Below are 21,320 nucleotides of genomic sequence, written 5' to 3'. Positions count from 1 at the left end.
TTTTACTGAGATTTGTTTTAGTGGTTGAGATGAAGAATCAGATATATTCAAAGCAGCAGCGGCAGCGGCACTCTGGGCATTTTTATTGACTATGATATCCTTTTTTGTAGATTGTTTTTGTTGCTGTTGAGATGGCAGTTTAAAATCTCTTATTGATTTTGTATCGCTACTGTATATTGGACTTGAAGGTTTGATATTGTTGACATTTTTATTTGGAACAAAATTGTTAATTTTAGTTTTATTCAGTTTTTGATCTATAATAAGCTTAGGAGGAGTTAATGATACTTTCTGGGTAATAATATTTGCATTATTATTATTGATAGGTGATAGTTGAGGTACTTGTTTCATTGCTTGAGCTGAAAATTTATATGGGCCAAGTTCAGGGCCAGGATGATACCAAACCGATTCTTGTTTATTATTCCAATCAATTTGATTGAAAAAAAAATGATTTTTGATTTGGTTGATGGTTAGTCTTTTACTTGGTTTTAATATTAGAATTTTTTTGACCAAATCTCTTATAATTGAAGGAAAGCCAGCGGTGAAAGAGTATTTTATTTTCATAACCTGTTGAAAAGTTAGGTATTCATTTGTAGCTTTAAAAGGGGGTTTTCCTGCGATTAATTGATAAAGAATGCAACCAAAGGACCAAATATCACTTGGTTTTCCTGAATATTTGTCATTTAATAATTCTGGAGAAACATATTCAGCGGTTCCAACAAAAGAATAAGCTTTTGTATCTTTGGGATAGAGGTCTGTTGTAGGGTCTTTTAGGAGTAATTTTGCAGTTCCAAAATCAGTTATTTCGACTCGATTATAGGAATCTAATAGAATATTTTCTGGTTTTAAATCTCTGTGGATTACGCCATTATTGTGCATGAATTCCAAAGCGTCAATGATTTGAGCAGCAAAATATCTTGTTGAGTTTTCATTTAACGAGCCGTATTTTTTAATTAAAGATAGTAGTTCACCATTTGAAGCATAATCGAGAACAAAATATAAGCAGTTTTCGTCTTGAAAAGTAAAATATAATTTAACAATTCCATTTGGATAGGCATTTTGAGATTTAATTGAAGACAACCTGTTTAGGGCATCCTTTTCGATAGTAACATACTTGACCTTTTTTTCTTTAATGATGTGACGTTTATCCAAGATTTTGATAGCATAGTATTTGGAGGTATTTTTGTCCAAAGATAACTTAACAGTTGAATAGGAACCCTCACCTAAGGTTTTACCAAATTCAAAGTCTTTGACAGATCTTCTAATGATTCTTGTTATGCTTTTCCCATCGGAGCTCTTAATTGTTTTAATAAGTTGGGCAGCGCCTTTTTCTTCCCAATCATCAGATTTCAGTTGAGTGAGTGGCTTTTGAACATGAGGAATGTCATGGTTATCATGATTATCATGGTCACCATAAAAATTAGGAGTGTTATGGTTATTGTAAGTGCTGTTATTGATGTTGCTGTTACTGTTGCTATTATTAGATGGAATTGATGATAAAGAAGTTAACGAAGACAATGATATGTTGTTGATGGAAGATGAAATCATATTATTCATTTTTAAGCTAGAGTATTTCGATGACCATTATACTATATATGAACTGAAATAAAGACAAAAATTTAAAATAATCTAAATTTACTTTAACTGCTTCTAAGATTGGAATAGCTGAGGTGACGCCAGAAGAAATGTCGAATGAATAGAAGAGCGTGAAATCCAGCAGCAAGAAAAAAAATTGAAAGACAGCAGTGCAAATAAGCAGCTCTTTCTGGGTAGATTCTCGAAACAAAGATGGTTCCAATGGTGAAGATGGTGCCAGAGATGTTCAAAAATGGTTTGAAATGGTTTGCAATAGCCAAAAAGAGCTAGAGCTTCAAAGCAATATTAGGAAAAGGTCTTTCTTAAGTTCCGATCACGTGGTGCCACAGACACTTCCGCGCTGTCCGTGCATGGACTGTGCGGATGCGGACAGGATTTCCATCACGGCCGCGGGATGCAACGGACAAAAACTAGGTTTTAGGGCTGAGCTCCAATGTTGATGAAAATATGCACGCTGCACAAATCAGAAAAGCAACGTTGCAGACGACCAATCACAGACATGCACCACGCAGGTCCAGTTATTATGGATGCTTTTGTTATTTACCCACGAAGCTGCTCCTGCCTTTTTGGCCAGGCCTTGAGTTCACGAAGGAGTTGCAACACTTTTCTTTTGGTTCTGCTAGTTTTGCTTTTTCTTTTTCTCAGGCTGTTTATTCTGTTTTTGTCTGCTGTTGGTCAACCGTCAAAACACCTCATCTACTGGCTCTCTAGGATTTATTATGTCTACCTCAGGTAGTTGTTGGGAGAACTTCAAACGGTTGATGTGAGAATACGCTGCAGGGGGGGGGGGGGGGGCTGTCTTGCTAAGAAGTTTGCATCCTGTTTCAAAAATCACATTGTGAGAACTAATTTTTTCATTTGGATAAGATTCAAGACCACACCAAATGTAAAACGAACAATCAGTCGCAGATCTGAGAGAAAAATATTTTGCATCCGCCACATATGATAGATCAGCCTGGAATATTGGTAACTCATTTGTATTGGTTTCTCTTTTATTGTCTATCTTTTTCTTTTCACTGTTTTTTTCTTATTTTATCTTGAAATATTGCCCAAAAGAAGATAAAATAAAGCGACATCTCCAAAATCTTGTAATTACTTTTCTACATTTTTCAGCTATTACATCAGTTTAAATTTTTCAAATTGTTGGTACTTATAGTGCTTTTATTCCTTTTATTGGTTTTGCTTTTTTTTTTGAAGGCATTTTAACAGACTCAAAACACAAAAAAAAACCTTATATTAGCTAAAACATCTTATATTGGTCTAGACTTGCCAACCCTTCACAATATCAAAAAATAAACCAATAAGATTCATTTTTCCAGATTACCATCTTTTATTAATTTTTATAAAAACTTAATTTTTTTCTTAATAACTCATTTATCGCATAGTTTTTAGAATTTTTTATACTACAATATTGGAATATTGGAATATTATAACAATCATTAGCTTTAAAATTATAACGTTTTCTACCGGTAGTTTTCTTTTGATCTTTTTCTTTTTTTTTATTTTTATTTTTTTTCTTATTTTATTTATCATCATAACTAATTGATCAATTGATTAAATTTTATCACATTTCAAAATTAGTCAATTGAGTAAGTAAAACTCAATAATCTATTCATTTCAATAATAAAAAATTTAATATAAAATGAACAAATATTTTCCTTGTTTTATCCATGATTCAATTACGTTTTATTTTATTTTATTTATTATATCAATCGAATATTATAATACAATCATTATTAACAACATAGTTTGAATCAAATAGATCCATATTAGTTTATCATCCTATTACCCACTCTCCTTAATTGTTGATTAATTTTCATTACACTTTCCTTAACTTTATTGAATTTCTTATCTATAAAATTCACATCAATCCTTTTTCAGAGATCACTTCAAATCACTTCAAATCAACTTCCACATCAACTCCAAAATGTTGTCCAAATCAATTTTGTTTTTCATTTCTGCCTATTTATCAATCAACTTATCCAATGCACTTCCAATTCCTGAATCAGATCGCCATCATCACAACGATCACCACCTCCACAAAGAGTCTAAAAGAGATACTGGAACCTGTTCATTTCCAGACGACTTGGGTTTAGTCGCTGTTAACAAAGATGGCACAGGTAATGGTTGGGCCATCTCAAAGGATGTAACTTGCAAAGCTGGTTCATACTGTCCCTACGCCTGCCCTGAAGGTTACCTTAGTGCTCAATGGGATCCTTCTGCTACTTCTTATTCTTATCCTGAAAGCCAATATGGTGGCCTTAAATGCAACTCAGATGGCACTCTCTCAAAACCTTTCAGCAACAAGCCTTACTGCTATAAAGGCAAAGGGACCTTAAAAGTTAACAACAAAATTGGTAAAAATGTTGCCATTTGCCAAACTGTTTTGCCTGGAAACGAAGAGATGCTAATTCCAACCAATGTTGGTGGTGGCAGCACTCTGACCTTAGCTGTTCCTGGCACTGAATATTGGGCTAGCACTGCTGCTCATTACTATATCAATCCCCCTGGGGTTTCAACTGACGACGCCTGTACCTGGGGATCCACCAAAAATCCTTATGGTAACTGGTCTCCATTTGTTGCTGGTGTCAATATGGACGACAGTCAAAACACTTTTGTTAAAATTGGCTGGAACCCCATCTGGTTAGAGGACTCTTCTCCTTACAAAAACACTAAGCCATCCTTTGGTATCAGAATTGTCTGTGAAGATGAAAGCAAATGCAATGGTTCAGGTTGTGAAATCAACCCAAGCAAAGTCGAGGTCAATGGTATTTCAAAGGGTTTGTCTTCTACTGGTGCTGGTGGTGCCAATTTCTGTGTTGTTACTGCTGAACAGGGCTCAACTGCTAAAATTGAGGTATTTGATATTTAAACTCATAGATATTTGTTTTTGTATTATATTTTGCTGCAATTTTTCTTTTTCTTCTTCTTCTTTTTCTCCTTTTTTTATATATATATAAATTAGGATCTATTATTTAGTTCAAATATAAAGGGTATTTTGGGTGTGTTTTCTAACAAATATTTTGTAAGAACATTTAATTAAAGGGTATAATCTATACCCTTCACTATCATGCACCTTACAAATAAAGTTCGATATTTCGATTGTTAAGATCACCATGATCTTGATGTGAAAGTTGGGTCTCTGTTAACAGTCCAACCAACAAGAAATGAAGGAGCTTACTGATAAAGACAAAGAAGAATGTGGGGTATGCAATTGTTACATTTCAAAAGCCAAATGCTCAACTCTACTAACGAACTTGGTTTTTGTGTTTGCATAGAATTTGAAGGCAAGGCTTTGGCTTTCCATTGCCAAAATAGTTGAAGAAGAAACTAAAGAATTGAATGTGGAGGCTACAAAACTATTCACAGCGACATTGGCTGAGTTGGTCTATAACCAGCTATTGGTTGTTGGGGACGATTTAGAGTCCTTTGCTAAACATGCCAAAAGGAAAACAATACTTCCTGCTGATATGTATATGATAACAAGAAAGAATGAAGGATTAACACAGATTTTAAAAGATTACGAAAATGAAATTAAGCAAAGTGATGCCAAAACCAATCTGAATATCAATAATACTAATATCAATAACAGTGAAATTAATTCAAATGTTCAGTCTAATATTTCAAACACTAAGAATGAGGCAAACTTGAGTGTTCTTGATGATATTGATTTTAGTGAAATCCATGATAGTGACGAAATAGAAGATGATACCTTGGATGATAGCTTGGATGATAGCTTGAACGAGAAGCTTAATCAGACTGCCAATAGAACTACAAAAAGATGAAATCTCCAAATTTAAATATTAATTAAAACAAATTACATTTGTTATGTTAATTTACATTAATATACAGACTTTTAAAAAAAATAATTTCTATTTTTTTTTCTTTTTTTGAAACGGTTTATTAGTTTCAATTCCACCAAGTTTTTCACTATTCCTTTTATTTATTTCATTATTTTTGAACCAATATGAGTTTGAATTTCTACTCGTATCCTCATTGACCAAGCCTTTGTATTTTGTTCTGTTTTTTACTCCGGTATAACTTGAATCGAATGTAATTTCTCTAACAGACTCAATTTTTCTTGATTTGAAAATTTCTTGTTCTTGATAATAAGCACCTTTATGATAATATTTGATTGTTTTGTTTTTCTCACTCAAATTATTATCGTCGTTATTTTGTTGAAGTTTCTTTAGACGTAATTGTTCATTTTCCTTTTCCTTTTCCTCTTTTAATTTCATTTTTTCAATTTTTTCGGTTTCAATTTTTTTCTGAAAATAATTGAATTTTTCAACTTGAGATAAGCTTCTGAAATTTTCAATTTCATTCAACTCGTTTTCTCTTTGTCTTAAAAACTCTCTTTCTCTTTTTAATCTATTTAATTCTCTTTCTTCCCATTGTTTTTTTTCCAATTCAGGGTCGAGATCATCTGTGTCATCTATATTACCCAAATCTTCCTCTTTTGATGCTTCAAGTAGTCGTTTCGCCTGTATTTCAGTCAAAATAGTGTTTTCAATATTTTTGATTGCTCTTTCTTTTTTACGAACATTATCGTTATTATCTTCTTCGTTAAGATCATTATTCTTGCTACCAAGAGATGGATTTTTCAATTTTATTATTCTTTTATTTTTACTTATGAAAACAGGTTTCAATCTCAAACTAGTATTGTCATTATCACTTTCAGATTCAGATTCAGATTCAGATTCAGATTCGGATTCGGATTCAGATCCAGATTCAGGAACAGAATCACCAGATTTGCCTGATTCATTTTCATCACCACCACTTTTATTCTGGTTATCGCTTTCCTCTATGCCTTCTTCATCAGATGGATTAAGTATGATTGACGATTGATTATTATTGGACTCAATATCAATAATCTCATATTTTTTATTAATATTGTTAATTTTATTAATATTTTGGTTTGCATTAAGACTTTTATTCTGATTGTTGCTCAAATCAATGCTTTTATTAATCTTTACACTCTTATCAATTTGAGAGTTATCAGAATTTCCATAATCTGAACTCTCTTCATCGCTTGAAGGTTCAGAGATGTATGTTTTTTTAGGAAAGTGTCTTCTTGGTAAAACCATTATTAATAAGTCAACAATTCATCATATCATAAACATATCATCACCATGATTATTATCAACCTTCTTGTTTTGATTCTATAAATAAAAAAATATTCAAGAGCGGGATCCACAATACTGGTGATAAATATTATAAACTGATGGATTTGAAGAACTTGATCATTTTGATGAGTTTGGTGAATTTACCAGTCAACTACAGATGGTATTTATATCGTTTTTTAATAGAATATGTATTACAGTAGACAAAAACACCAAATGAAAGAATCTAATAAAAAAAAGATAGTATATATAAACAAGAAATTACCACTTTCCAACATTTTGTATTTTGATATCTTAATTTAATAATTAGTGCAAAATTAAATTAGTTGAATTAAATATTTTGATATGTTTTTTAAGACTCAATGAAATAAATTAAAAAAAATAAAAAATGAAAAAAAAATAGATCAGCAAGCAAGGAATTTAATATATAAACATCTTCCCCATGACCATTATTTATATTGTTTGTATAAAAAATAATTCATAGTGATTATTTATAGTAAACCTTTACATTAATGTTTTTGATTTTTAATTTTTGATTTTTTTCTGATAAACTTCGCTCTAATTTTTCTCTAATCTAATTTATAACTTAGCAGCTTTCTCCAAGTAGTCTTTAATGAATTTTTCCTCTTCGGGAGATGAAGCATTTAATGGAGGAGTAGCTGGTCTTACAACCTTATTCCATGGTTTAGGAGCAACTAACAAAACAACTGTGCCAATTGTTGCTAAAGATAACTATATTCAACAATGAAAAAATCAGCCAAAAAGACAGTAATATTTGTTAGTGATCATTGTTTTCTAGAATAAACTGGAGCATATCAATTTGGTTACAGTTGAATCAAAAATGAATATAAAAACAACATACAACATGAGATGGAAAGAATTTTCCTGCAATAGTGTAACCATTAGCCATTTTTGCTGTATATTCCGAAAATCTATGTTTCTTTAAGAACCTTTTCTTGTTATGGTTGGAGCTGCTTCACCTCTTTTACATCTTCCAATCCAAAAAGAACTTCAGAATTTTCAGCTTTTATTCCGCGTGCTCATTGGCTGGAGCTGGTCGGAGAACGTGACTTGATCGGTACCTCGGAACTCACACAGCGGTATATGCTGCTTTTGCTGCTTTTGCTGCTTTATTCGACTACATGCTACACAGACCTGTGATTCCCAAAATATTGATTCAAAAGAGCGAGTTTATATCATTAATCATTAAAAACATAATATGCGTTACACATAACTTCAAAACAAAATGAAAAACAGTTAGATAAAAGTTACCAAAACAAAATAAAAATATCAAATGAAAAAAAGTAAAAAAGTAAAAAACAACAAAAATAGTATCAAAAATAAAAATTTTTTAAAAAGTAAAAACAAAAATAGTAAAAAAAATAGTGCAAAAAAAACTAATAAAAAGTGGGTTTTAATTTACCCGTTGAAATATTAAATTTCAAGTTTTAATTTTTAATTCTTTTTTCTTCTATATCTTAAACACACATCTGTACTTGATTTCCAAATTTTGGTTTTAACAGTAATTAATGTCATATTATATGGCAATACTTCCTCATTGCACAAAATTTCAAGCCAATCTTCTGGGTTAAGTTGTTTGCTTTCACTTGGTGGACTCTTAAATTTATCTATAATGTAGCTCAAGATTTTCCTGATTCGGATTGGATTCGCTGCATTTAATCTTAATGATGAGTGTTCTAATAACGGCAATGAGTTATGAGTATTATTTTTATTACTATTGTTATTATGGTTCTTTTTGGATGAAAATAAAGAAGTTGAACTACTCTTTACAATCTTTTCATTTTCTTCTTTTTCATTTTCATTTTCCTTAGGATCTTTCCATTCTTCAACAACAAATGTAACCTTAGGTAATTCAAATTGATTGTATTGATCCATTAATAAACTTCTACCAACCCAATTTGGTAGCATTATTTCTAGTTTTTTAAATACTTCTTCATTACTAGATATTTCATCCACATAACAATTAAATAGGTTTATTGAGTTGCCTTTTAATATTGGCAATTGTTGATCAATTAATAGTATAATTTTAGAATTATTTTTGCTATTTTTATGACCTTTTTTCAAATTCTTACCATTTTCATCTGAATGCGATAGATTACTTAAACTAGAAATTATTGGAACCATAAACTTGTTAGATAATATATATGATGTATCTTTCAAACTTTCAACATCATGAATATTCAAGCTATTGTATTTATTTCGGACATCTTTTATGATTGATGACAATGAGTCATCAACCTCTGGATATATGGTTAATGAAACATTAGATTTATCAATATCCTTCAATGAATAAGAGGATGGAGTTGAATTGTTCAAATCGCTTTCATTTTTATCTCCATTTAAATGATGATTGCTTTTACTAAACTTTGAGTTATTAATACTATTTTGTCTTTTAAACGTATTTTTAATTCCAAATTTTTTTAATTTTTTAAGATACGTATTGTTTTCACTGTCTTTTGAATGCAACCTAGTTAGCCCATTTCCATTTCCATTTCCATTTCCATTTATATTGCCATTAGCACCGTTAATAATATCAATTTCAGTTGAATTTTCATCAATACTATTACTATTACTAATTTTTGTATTAACTTTATTAATCTTTTGTTTGGTTGAAATTTCTTTTTCTTCAAAAATTTTAATCAATTTGTAACGGTAAACTTCATCCAACTTGATTTCTTTTTGTAAAAATTCATAAAACATTGATTTCAAGATTATTTTACCTAAGTTGTATCGAATCTCACTAGGATCTTGTTCAACATCTTTTAATTCTCTATCAATTTCACCTTGGTCAAATCCATCATCAAGTAATTCTCCGTATGCCTCCATTAAATCGTCTTTATAGATTTCACAATCGAGAAATGTTTTAGGGCTTATTGTTATAAATAATTTTCCTATTTTAAGTGAAACCTTGCACCAATTTTTCAATGTTTCATTTGTTTGATATTTATGAATTATATTTTCAAATGCCTCTTCATGTTTAGCTTCTAGTTCTATTAAAGCATCCTTTTGGTATTCCATATGATCAATAACACTTTCATTATCACTTTCATTTATATTAAAATTTTCATCATCAGAACAACATTTTTCATCATCAAGATTCTCATCATCATCATCATCATCTGATTTAATTTCTGTTGTATCGTTATTAAGTTTAAATGATTTTATAACTGAACAAGTTAGGATATCCCATAGTTTAATATCGCCATCAGATTCTAACGTTACTATATTTCTTCTATTATTTAGTAATCTGAATTTAACTATCGATGACTGACCCTTTATTTTATCATAGCAGCAGTCGTTTAAAGGTTTTAGGATGACTTGTTGAGTTGGTAAGGCTTCTGATAACATTTCAATTTTTATTGATTCAATAGAATTATTACATGCATTACCTTTTCCATCGATATTAATAAATTGGGAGCTTGGACCACCAGCTATTGAAACAAAACTTGATTCATAAGTTGGACTATCATTAAAATCGGGGAAATTTGATTTCATTAAATCATCACTCATGACACTTGTTAAGCTAAAGGATTCATCATTTTGGTTTGGAAAGGATTCAAAATTTGATAAAGATGGTGAATGACCATTTGGAGGGGAAGTCTCTGAAGAAAATTGGGAGACTAGGTCGAATAGATCATCATCATCAACAATTGTGTCTGAATTAAGTGCAGGATTGCTAAACGAAGAGAATTCTTCGTTATGGATAGACATATTGCTTAGAGGAGAAGTAACACTTGAAATTGAAAAATTATCATTAAAGTAATTTTTATTTAAATAATTTTTCTTAAAATTTGAGAAATTTATTGAAGCATCATTAATGAAGTTGTTGTTGAACTGTTTTGTTGTGACTAAAAATTGATATAAGATTAGGTTGTTTAAGTTGATGTCTTTAAATGAGAATAACGATGAGCTATTTGTAGCAGACCATATTTTACCAACAGTAGTTCCCATATTTTCAGTGTCACCATTAGAACCATTAGAACCACTAGATGAAGATTTATTAATTTCAGGTTCTACTGCTATTGATAAAACGCCCGCAGATTGTTTTGAAATCATTGTAACTACACCTAAATTTTCATTTAATTTGTTATTTAAGAATTCGTAGTCATCGTTAATATTTTTCAGTTTTGGTAATTTTGTATTAGGGATTTCGTCATTATTAGTAAGATCTGAGCTATTTAAGCAAGTTTTGTTGTAGTAATTATAGTTGGAGCCTCTCAAGTCAGTTTTATAGATGTAGCCATTTTTATCGCCGGAATAAAAGACTTTAAAATCTTTAAAGTCACTATAAAGAGACCAGATTGAGGAGTTGTGCATGTCAAAAGTTTTAAAGACTCTATTATTTTTCAAGGACCATAGTTTGACGGTTGAGTCAGAAGAGCCGGAAAGAATCCATTCATCGGATAGTAATAAGGACTTGATGTTGTCAGTATGGCCAATTAATTTTATGATTGATTTTGAAGCGTTAAAGTTGTTGTAGTTTGTTGAAGGGATTCTTTTATCAAATATGTGTATGATGTTTTCAGTGCCACCAGAGGCAATTAGATTATCGGTAGCAGATAAGGCGTAGATGGAACCCTTATTTGAAGAGTTGTTGAAAATTAGAGATGTTTTGTTGTTTTGGTTGTTGTTATAAATGTTGTTGTTGAAAATATTAGATAAGTAAGAGATTTGTTGCGTATTTGGGGTTGTGGTGGTGGTGGGTTGGATGATTGAGTTTGATGGGATATTTTGGTTGTTTAAGAGGAGAGAGGATTTTAGTTGTTGTATTTTGATGTTTAGATTTAGATTTGGGTCAGTTAGGGAATCAATTGGGTTGTTGATGTTTGAAGTTGATATTGGAGAATAGTTGATGATGTTGAGAGATATTTTGATGTCGTTTGGTAGATAAGATTGGATTTTGCATAGTTTGTTCAAGTCCCAGATGTTGATGAATTTATCCAAACCACCACTTGCAATCCAGTTTGAGTTGTATTGATTGAAGGATGAGTTTGGATAGGCTAGAGCTTTGACGTAGTCGTTGTGGTATCCTAAAGTTGTCAAGTCATTGTTGTTATTGTTGTTGTTATCATCATTGTTAGCGCTGGAGTTTGAGTTGGAGGTGATGATATTTTTTGAGTTGTCGTCATCATTATAATTATTATCATCATTATCGTCGTCGTTGTTGGAGTGGTTGATATTTTTTTTATAGTTCCATATTTTAAGAGATAAATCAGAAGAACAAGAGACTAGATTTGAAGAAGGGTCTATGAATTCAAAATCATTTATCCAATCTGAGTGGAGATGATTATAATTTAGTAGAGAGTAAGAGTTTTGATTTGAGGCATTGGGATAAAGAGGAAGTCCCTTTTTGATTAGGTTGTAGGATAGGTTTTTCAATAGGTTGTCATTGTAGTCAGAGGTTGAGGAAGAATATGATTTATTGATTATATTTGATAATTGGGAGTTATCTATGATGTCATCATTATCGTAGTTGTTGATATATTCATCATAGGTATCGTTATCAGTATTAGTAATATCATTATCATTATCATTATCACTATCATTATGGTGATGATGATGATTTTTATTAATCCATTGAGATAGTATACCATCTCTTCCAGAAGAGAATAGCGTATTATTGTTGACATTATATTTGATCTTGTTTATGCCCAAGGAATGGCCATTATGAGGATCAGAAGAGCCCAAGACATAGGTCAAGGTTTTGCAATTTGATCTTGACATGTTTAGTTATTAATTGCTGAAAGGGTGTATCAAGATGATATATGATAAGAATAAAAGTGAGAGTGGGAGTGAAAGTGAAAGTGAAAGTGAAAGAAAGAAAAAAAAGAAAGAAAAATTAAAATGAGAAAGTAGGGAAAAAAAAGTGAGTAAAGTGTTTTATATTTTTTTTAATTTTTAGTGTTTTATTTTGTTTTATGATATAATATAATATATATTTGATATTTGATATTTGATGAATAATAGTTGATTAATGATTGAGTAATGATTGACGAGTGATAATTGATTTTTTAATAAATGTTGGGAGATTGTTTTTATAAATTGAGAAGGGCTTAAACTTTTAATCAACTTCTCTATGGATAGAGAGGGAATTAATTTTAAATTAGAATTTAAAATTCAAATTAAATTGAAGTGAAGTGAAGTGAAATTGAATTGAATATGAGAATCTATTTAAACGAATTAGTCAAAGGGAAGCAGAAAACTGCTGGGAGCTCTTGCAACCAACAAGTGGATAAAACTGGATAAAACTGGATAAAACTGGATAAAACTGGAGAAAGCTATTGGGATAAATTGAATGGAACTGAATGAAATTGAGTAGAATTGATTTGAATTGATTTGCTTGATCTGTCTGGGCTATTGGAGTGTGAAGTGTCTGGATTATTGGAGCCAGATGAAGTAGATAAGAATACAACCACAGATAAAAATAAATATTATGGAGTTGCACATTAGAAAAGTTAGCAAATTTCTTCTGGAGATAGCCAAAAGCTTAAAGGAAAGCAGAGAAATGACAGACTTTTGGAGATTAGCAACAAAAAGGATGGAACTCTTTGGAAAAGCACAGTAAGAAGGAGTTAGAGGAGGTAAGCAGCTAAGTTGGATTGGTGTCGCTTGTGCAACGTTGAACACTGCTCCTTCTGCTGCTGCTGCCGGAGCTGCTTAGCGCTTGCTATCACGCCTATGTCCGTACCACACCGCACTCGTCCGCGGCGCTACGGCACAGCCACACCCCTGCGCCATCTGACCCGGTGCCACAGGGCAGTCACGCCACTTCACACTCTTGGTGCTCATCTCGCGCACGTGTTTGCCTCTGCGAGCTGCCACAGCGCAGGGGTCGCATAGGCGTTGTAACGGAATACCACTACTTATGCCCGTTATTGGCGCTCGGGCATTGGTCATTGCAGAACGAGTCAGATCCTGTCCCCGCAGGGTTGCTGTGCGCCAGCACTCCGCTGTGCCAGGCAACAATCTCAGACATGCAGGTGTATCAGGTGCGCTTTGTCGCTCACGTGTGCGCTAACCTTTTGCACGTGCGTTGCTGCTGCTTTTGCTTCCGCTGGTGCTCACAAGTACTTTACCGTCACTATGAACCTGTGCGCGTCGCGACGCACCGTCACCCTGGAGCTGCGTGCGCCCCGGCGCCCGTCGGCAGAGAACTCTCTGGGTCTCCTGCCTTTGCGGTTTCTGAAGACAACTCTGTCGTCGTCCTCGTCGTTGTCGACGTAGTCTTCATCGTGTGAGTCGTTGTGCTCGCCTTCTTCGTCCTCATCTTCCTCTTCTTCATCAACATAGTCCTCTGCAAAATCTCGTTTTCTTCTTTTTTTGCTCATCCCAAAACCATTGAAATTGCTTCCAAAATTATTGAAATTCGTATTGAAATCGTTATTGAAATCATTACTAAACTCATTATCATTATTATCTATGTTGTGGTTGTCATTATTATTATTATTATTATTATTATTGTTGTTGTTGTTGTTGTTGTTGTTGTTGTTATTTTTATTAACACTACCTGCAGTAGCAGCACTACCATTGCCATTACTATTCATACTCACGTTCATATTCACATTCATATTAGTGTTCACATTCATATTATTACCGTTGCCAAAATTGTTTCCCCTTTCTAACTCATTCTTGACATTAATTCCTTCTTTCCTGATCTCTTCTCCAAATCCATACCCTTTAGTCTCATTTCCTTCTCCATTTCCTTCCACTTCTCCTTCTCCGTCTTCTTCACTCTTTCGATCGATTTTCTTCATCTTAAGAAACACCTCTTTTTGTTCATCGTAATACTCATAATAATCCTCGATATTATCACTCAATGAAATTCCTCCTGCCAATATAGAATTTGGCACTGCTGTTCGAAACGTTCTTTGAATCTCGCTTAGATCCGGCAACGATGGTATTCCTCTTCTATTAAACACCCTACCGGTGTTTCTTCTTTTTCTTCTACTCTCTCTTTCTCGATCCTTCTCTAGCTTTTCAATTCCTAATTTATCCATATCCTTTAATATAGGCGTAAACTCGTTTTGTTCCTTAACATTGCTTCGAAATATATTTTGCTCCTCCACAATCGGCAACAAATACCGCTTGATCTCCTCCTCTTTAACCAATTCTCCATTGAACTCATACCCACTCAAATACAACGCCTTGGTATATAGCTGGCTTTGTTCTCGGATAGTATGTGCTATAGCTGTACTGTACTCTCCAGGCAACGACAACTCCGCTGTAACAGACTCTGCAAACTCCTCCGGATTATTCAATGGATTGCCCAAGTCCCATTCGATCTTATCAATATACTGGTTGTTAGATAATGTGATATCAAATTTAATAATTATTCTTAAATCAATTGGTTTCTTCTTAATAGATCTATTAAACTTTTCACTGAACTTTTTAAATCCATTATCCTCGTCATCGTTATCAATATCATCATTATTATTATTATCATGATTATTATCAATATTATTATCAATATTATTATCAATATTATCATCAATATTATCAATATTATCAATATTATCAATATTATCAATATTATCAATATTATCAATATTATCATGATCATCACCATGATCTTCACTAGAAGAACGGTTTATCACAAACGAATGGTAATCGTTTATTTGCTCTTTTATACTCTTCAACACTGCATCTGTATACGAACTTTTATTTAACTTGTAATCTTCCATCATCATCTTAACAAACGTCTCCAACGACACAAACTCTTCATTGAGATTCCATGTAAATGTATCTCGTAACCGAAATTTATCCTTTTCAACATCAAACTCCAATCGAATGGGCACTAGCTCTTCTTTCTTTCGCTTGAATTTCTTATCTTGGTGTCTTGATAAGTTCAATGAATTGGATAGCTTGACATCGTTGAAATACTTGCTCAACTTCTGAAAATGGCATTCTTTCGAATTGGGTAGTATAACTCGTGTCTTTGTATTGGTGAAATTGTTTCCATAGCCTTTATATCCGTCTCCCCATATACTTTCCGTGTTGATGTTAATATTCATATTATTCCCATTATTTATATTATTCCCATTATTCATATTATTATTCCCATTATTCAAATTATTTGCGTTGTTTATATTCACGTTACTTATGTTATTAAGCAAATTGGGGTTCTTTAAATTAGTAATGCTAGTCATTCTTTGGTGTTTTAATTGATTATAATACTGCAAATTTTGTTCCAAATTTTTAAACAAGTCCATGTTGAGTTTGATGTTTGGATCATCTTGGAAATTTGGTACGCCATTGTTTAGTTGTTGTTGGTGGTGATACAGATTTGGATCGAAATAGCTCAATGCACTCTTATCACGATGGATGATTTGTTTGTAAAATAGGTAATCAGATGTTGGGTTTTCCAAAAGCTTTTTATATTCCTTACTATTAATATCAACAGTATTATTATTAATATTAGTGGTGTTAGTATTGTTAATATTGTTAGTATTGTTAGGATTGTTAGTGATGTTAGTATTATTAGTATTATTAGTATTATTAGTATTATTAGTATTAGTATTAGCATCAGTATTAGTATTAGTATTATTGATATTATTANTATTATTAGTATTATTAGTATTATTAGTATTATTAGTATTATTAGTATTATTAGTATTATTAGTATTATTAGTATTATTAGTATTATTAGTATTATTAGTATTACTAATATTGCTAATATTACCAATATTATTACCAATGTTATTGCTAATTGTATTGGAATTGTTAATATTATTGGGAACGTTATTATTAATGCTAATGATATTGAGCAATTGAGATTGAGAATGAATTGGAGTTATATTATTGATGCTTATATTTTGAGGATTGTTAAGAAAATGTTGTTGTTGAGTAAACTGTTGATTAAACTGTTGTTGTTGAATTAAATTGAGATTGTTATTGATATTCTGATTCTGATTATGATTATGATTATGATTATGATTATGATTATGATTATGATTATGATTATGATTATGATTATGATTATTACTATTATTATTGTTAATAGAATGTTTCGGGACAGGGAACTGTCCAATGGAATTGTTAATATTCATTTTTAAAGTATTTACAGATGCTGGATAAGTCTTTTTTTTTCCAGCTATTTCGTTATCTCCTTATCTTTCAAATTGTCTAGTTCCTTTTTTATGTTTGTGTCTGTTTTTTTTGGTTGTTTTTTTTGGTTTATTTACATACAAGAATAAATAATATTCGTTTCATTACACTTGATATCAGAATCTAGGAAGAAAAAAGTAAGTAGATGAAGGCATCACGTGGTCAGACAAAAAAAAAAAAGAAAAGGTCTATCTATTGAGCAAAAAGTGAGTATGTGATGATGATAATGATGATGATGATAGAGTATGAATTAAATATTTATAGCAAACTAAGAACGGTAGTCGCCATTAATGGTGACGTATTCATGGGATAAATCACAGGTCCAGTAGGTAGCATTTTGACCTTTGCCGGTGCCTAATTCGACCAAGATTTCTAGGTCGGTTAGTTTTAGGATTTGGGAGGCTCTTTCTTCATCAACGATTTCGGGTTCGCCATTTGAAAGTAGTTTCAAAGGGGAGGAGCCGTCAGTTGGAATGAAGCTTAGGTTGATTGTTTCAGGGTTGATGTCAATGTCTGAGTAGCCGATTGCGCAAAGAATTCTGCCCCAGTTTGCGTCTTGACCGTATAAAGCAGTTTTGACTAGAGAGGAGTTGGCAATTGATGAAGCGATTTTCTTTGCGTCGTCGTAGGATTCAGCATCGTTTACTTTTATGGTGACGAACTTTGTGGCACCTTCGCCGTCTCTAATGATTAGCTGGGATAAACTTTGAGCAAAGGAGGTGATAATGTCTCTAATTTGGGAATAAGAAGGAGAGTCTTCATTGATAACGTCGGTTTTTTTGCCAGACAAAGAAGCACCGTTTGATAGTAGCAAGATTGTATCGTTAGTTGACATATCACCATCGACAGAGATACAGTTGAAGGATCTATCGACTGAGTATTTCAAGATTGAATTTAAAGCAGAAGTAGAGAGTGGGGCATCAGTGATGAAACAGCCTAGCATTGTTGCCATGTTGGGACAAATCATGCCTGCACCCTTAGCCAAACCAACAATATTATAGGTATTATTGTCAATCAGAAAAGATTTGGAGGTAATTTTTGGAAAGGTGTCAGTGGTCATTATGCCTCTTGCGCAGTTCAACCAACTTTGGTGGTCATCTTTCAAGACATCTGAATTGAAAATGGCAGTGATTCCAGCTTTCAATTTGTGCATGGGCAACAACTGGCCAATGACCCCAGTTGACATGACCAAGGTTGAGTTGTGGACAGGCCTTTCGTTGTGAGAAGGGACAGACAAAGCGTCAACAAGAGAGGACACTTCGGTGGCATCTTCGAGACCTTGTTTGCCTGTAACAGCGTTGGCACAACCACTGTTGATGACAATGGAATGGATATTTTTACCCTTTGAATCGTTGAGGATCTGTCTGTCGAGGACGACGGGAGCAGCTTTGAACTTATTTGTGGTGAAGACGCCAGCGGCGTTGCAGGGGGTCGCTGAGGTGATGATGGACAAGTCCAAGTGGGCGTGCTTCTTGACTCCAGAGGAAATGGCGCCCACTCTGAAGCCCTTGGGATAAGAGCCAGAGGAAGGAACGTACTGGCGCTTGTCTTCGGGAATCACTGGGGAGGAGGCCTCAAGGGAAAGGGCTCGCTGAAACAGACGAGCGAGAGGCTTGGGAACAGCGCTGCGGACGGTGGCGAGGAACATGGCGACGGCTGGAAGATGGAAGAGGAGGCTCCCAGGCCCCAACAGCAGCAACAAAAGCAGCAACTGGAGCCCGCGGCTGGACGGGCCCCAATCGGGCCGGCACCTGCGCAGCACGGGCGGCCCACGTGATCCAGCGGACGCGGGCGGACCCGCGGGGTGGTTTGGCTGGCGCTGCAGCAGCTGCTCGAGCTTCCGCACGGAGTGGGCTCGCAGCGGCTCCTGTTGGCTGCTGTGGAGGTGCTAGCAGCTCAGGATTTGGGCAATTCCCACACTGAACCTCCTCTTTTTTCTCTTTTCTCTCTTTTCTCTGCTTTTGCCTGGCCTTTCTCGCTCGCCCCTTGTTTCCCTTCCTTTTCCTATAAATACGCCAGCGTCTGCCTCCTCTCTTTCTTTCTTCCTCTTGCTTCTTCTTCTTCCTGCCCATCATTCTCTTCTTCTGCTTTGCTGCTTCTTCTGCTCATTTCTCCTCATTTCTCTTCATTTCGCACCTTTTTTTCTTTTCTCCATCCTTTCTTTGCTACCATTCAACTGCCTTGTAACATCTGCTTCCAACCATACCAATTGTGCCATGTCTGATCTCTCCAGTGGTCCTCTCGCTCTTGCTACCAACAATCCTTCTTCTGCCATCATCCCCAAACTAGAAGATCAAGATGATCACACTCACACTTTGCTCAATCTAAAATCCTCCGACTCCCAAGCCGTTCTCTCCATCGACTCCTCTTTGAACAACGACAATCTACTCAACAACACCATCAACAACATGAGCAGTATCAACAGCATTATCAACAACGACTCCACTAATCGCCCCAACAGCCCCATCGCCATCCAGAATATCCAAAATTCCCCAACCTCCCCAACCTCCCAAAACACCCAAAACATTGAATCCAGCAATAACATTGAATCCAACAATAACATCGAAATCCCCCAAAATAACGATAACACCGACAATATTCAAACCACAAACAGCCCCCAGAATAACGAAATCATTCAGGATAACCAAAATCCCCAAGACAATGAAAACACAAACCTATCCCAAAACTCAAACTCAAACTCAAACTCAAATTTGCAAATAAATAACAATTCCACAATATCGAATCCCTCCACTTCAACTTTCACTCCTCCAAACTCCGTCGGCTACTACGACAGAACTGGCATCGATGCCACAAAATGGTCAAAGGAAATGAACGATCTCTTTATCAACTTGCTCATAAGAGAGTCTTCTGAAAACTTTTACGAAAAAAATGAAAACGACTGGTGTAGGGATTCCTGGGATAGAATCACCAAAGAACTAGACCTAGCCTTTCCACTAAAAGCAAAAGTCAACAAATTCGACAAAACAAAATTGAAAAAACACTTGAAAATACTCAAAGACGAACACGCCTACTGGCGCTTCATCAAGGACAACGCGAAGGGCTTTGTCTGGTTAATGAGCAAAGGTTGCTTTAACCTAGATTACTACGAAGTCGATCACTACTTTGCCCTAAACAAATTCATCGAGGATGAAGACGTTGTCAAAAGATACCAAAGAAAAAAAAGTTGGGTTAAAAAATTCTGCATCCCCCACGCTTGTGACTATCTTGTTAAATATGACCAATATATCTACAACCAACCTTTAAATCACACTGTCAACGTCGTTGAAGGTGAAGAAATTGATAACGATAACGAAATTGATAATGATAATGATAACGAAAATGAAATCGATAATGAAAACGAGAACGAAAACGAAAACAATAACGAAAATTACAACTACAACTACAACGATAACGATAACAACTCAATCAACAACGACAACTACTCCAACATCGATGACAATGATAACAACAACATCAACAACAACAACCACCTCATCAACAACAACAATAACAACTACAACTACAACAACTCAAACACAAACGTCCCAATCTCAGACGTCTACAATAACGACTCAGACACTGACGATAACAACAATAACAACGACTTGAATCAACTACAATACAATAACCAATACACCGACTCTCAATATAACCACAACATCTCCCATCAATCCCAAAAACAAATCCTTTCAAACACTGATATATTGCAAAAACACAACTCAAAAGATGACGATCTAAATGACGAAGATAACGAAATGCTAGAACTAAGTGGCTATAACACAAGCTCAAATAACAACAAAAGATCAAGCTCAGCTCAGTTAATACCCAAATCAATTAAACTTTTGAAAACTAAAAGCAAATCTCCTCAAATCAGATCTGCAAATGGCAGCCTAATCCCACTAAGAACTAACAATCGAATTGTCAAAAAAAAACCTTCCAAATCTAGAAATTCAAACCCAAACACAAACTCAAATCCAACCCCCAAAAGAGATTACAATCAACCAAACTCCTTTAACAACAACAACAATAATAATAATAATAATCAAATCATGGTCAAAAGAGAACTCAACTCTCCCTTTTCTTTTAATGATTCCCAGTTTGATAACCAAAATTATCCAAGAAACAATTCTCACAACCACATTAACCATCTTAATCAAAATATCCTATTCCTAAGTAACTCCGGCAAATTTAACAAAGTCTCCAAAATTGTTATGAAATTTGCTTTAAACCGTAAAATTTCAACAAAAGCTCAACAAGTTGTCTCAAAATTAATTCTAGACGATATAATCTTGTACAATTTCTTAAATGACGACACATTTGAAGAAAGAGAAAAAATTCGTTATATCAATAAAGTTTGTGAAGAAACATGAAAAAATAAAAATTAAAAATAAATAAAAATTAAAAGTACTTTTTATAATTATTTTAATTATATTTTATTTATTTCTTCTTATTGTTCACTTTGTTATTCTTGTTTTTTTT

At 33.7% G+C, this 21,320-nt stretch overlaps 8 protein-coding genes across 8 annotated transcripts; 3 read left to right on the top strand and 5 right to left on the bottom strand.

The window, feature by feature from the left end:
- Positions 1-552: 552 nt before the first annotated feature.
- Positions 553-1,344, bottom strand: ASCRUDRAFT_19697 (PDPK1 family serine/threonine-protein kinase; the record flags this gene model as incomplete). Its single annotated transcript, XM_020189600.1, has 1 exon — positions 553-1,344. A coding segment is annotated over one exon (792 nt), but the record flags the coding sequence as incomplete, so codon positions are not given.
- A 1,910-nt stretch (positions 1,345-3,254) lies between these two features.
- On the top strand, positions 3,255-4,585 carry ASCRUDRAFT_73929 (uncharacterized protein). The gene has a single exon (XM_020192486.1). It carries the CDS (start codon positions 3,521-3,523, stop codon positions 4,463-4,465), a length of 945 nt encoding a protein of 314 aa, XP_020050575.1. The 5' UTR covers positions 3,255-3,520; the 3' UTR covers positions 4,466-4,585.
- A 175-nt stretch (positions 4,586-4,760) lies between these two features.
- Positions 4,761-5,378, top strand: MHF1 (Mhf1p; the record flags this gene model as incomplete). The annotated part of the gene is made up of 2 exons (XM_020194345.1): positions 4,761-4,799; positions 4,872-5,378. 2 exons carry the CDS (start codon positions 4,761-4,763, stop codon positions 5,376-5,378), a joined length of 546 nt encoding a protein of 181 aa, XP_020050574.1.
- An 87-nt stretch (positions 5,379-5,465) lies between these two features.
- SPP381 (U4/U6-U5 snRNP complex subunit SPP381) lies at positions 5,466-6,680 on the bottom strand (the record flags this gene model as incomplete). Its single annotated transcript, XM_020191269.1, has 1 exon — positions 5,466-6,680. One exon carries the CDS (start codon positions 6,678-6,680, stop codon positions 5,466-5,468), a length of 1,215 nt encoding a protein of 404 aa, XP_020050573.1.
- A 615-nt stretch (positions 6,681-7,295) lies between these two features.
- ASCRUDRAFT_6114 (WD40 repeat-like protein) lies at positions 7,296-12,461 on the bottom strand (the record flags this gene model as incomplete). Its single annotated transcript, XM_020191268.1, has 2 exons — positions 7,296-7,448; positions 8,205-12,461. The coding sequence occupies 2 exons, from the start codon at positions 12,459-12,461 to the stop codon at positions 7,296-7,298; spliced, it is 4,410 nt and encodes a 1,469-aa protein (XP_020050572.1).
- Positions 12,462-14,521: 2,060 nt separating this feature from the next.
- On the bottom strand, positions 14,522-15,748 carry ASCRUDRAFT_30397 (SWI/SNF chromatin-remodeling complex subunit SNF5; the record flags this gene model as incomplete). The annotated part of the gene is made up of 2 exons (XM_020190183.1): positions 14,522-15,101; positions 15,336-15,748. Coding segments are annotated over 2 exons (993 nt in total), but the record flags the coding sequence as incomplete, so codon positions are not given.
- A 1,352-nt stretch (positions 15,749-17,100) lies between these two features.
- On the bottom strand, positions 17,101-18,631 carry ARG7 (glutamate N-acetyltransferase). The gene has a single exon (XM_020192485.1). It carries the CDS (start codon positions 18,487-18,489, stop codon positions 17,110-17,112), a length of 1,380 nt encoding a protein of 459 aa, XP_020050570.1. The 5' UTR covers positions 18,490-18,631; the 3' UTR covers positions 17,101-17,109.
- A 426-nt stretch (positions 18,632-19,057) lies between these two features.
- Positions 19,058-21,211, top strand: ASCRUDRAFT_6111 (uncharacterized protein; the record flags this gene model as incomplete). Its single annotated transcript, XM_020191267.1, has 1 exon — positions 19,058-21,211. One exon carries the CDS (start codon positions 19,058-19,060, stop codon positions 21,209-21,211), a length of 2,154 nt encoding a protein of 717 aa, XP_020050569.1.
- Positions 21,212-21,320: the final 109 nt, after the last annotated feature.

Source organism: Ascoidea rubescens (genome assembly GCF_001661345.1).
Source record: "Ascoidea rubescens DSM 1968 unplaced genomic scaffold ASCRUscaffold_1, whole genome shotgun sequence".
Lineage (NCBI taxonomy): Eukaryota > Fungi > Ascomycota > Saccharomycetes > Ascoideales > Ascoideaceae > Ascoidea > Ascoidea rubescens.
The sequence above is the reverse complement of the archived record's forward strand: the minus strand, read 5'-3'. Positions and strand labels throughout refer to the sequence as shown.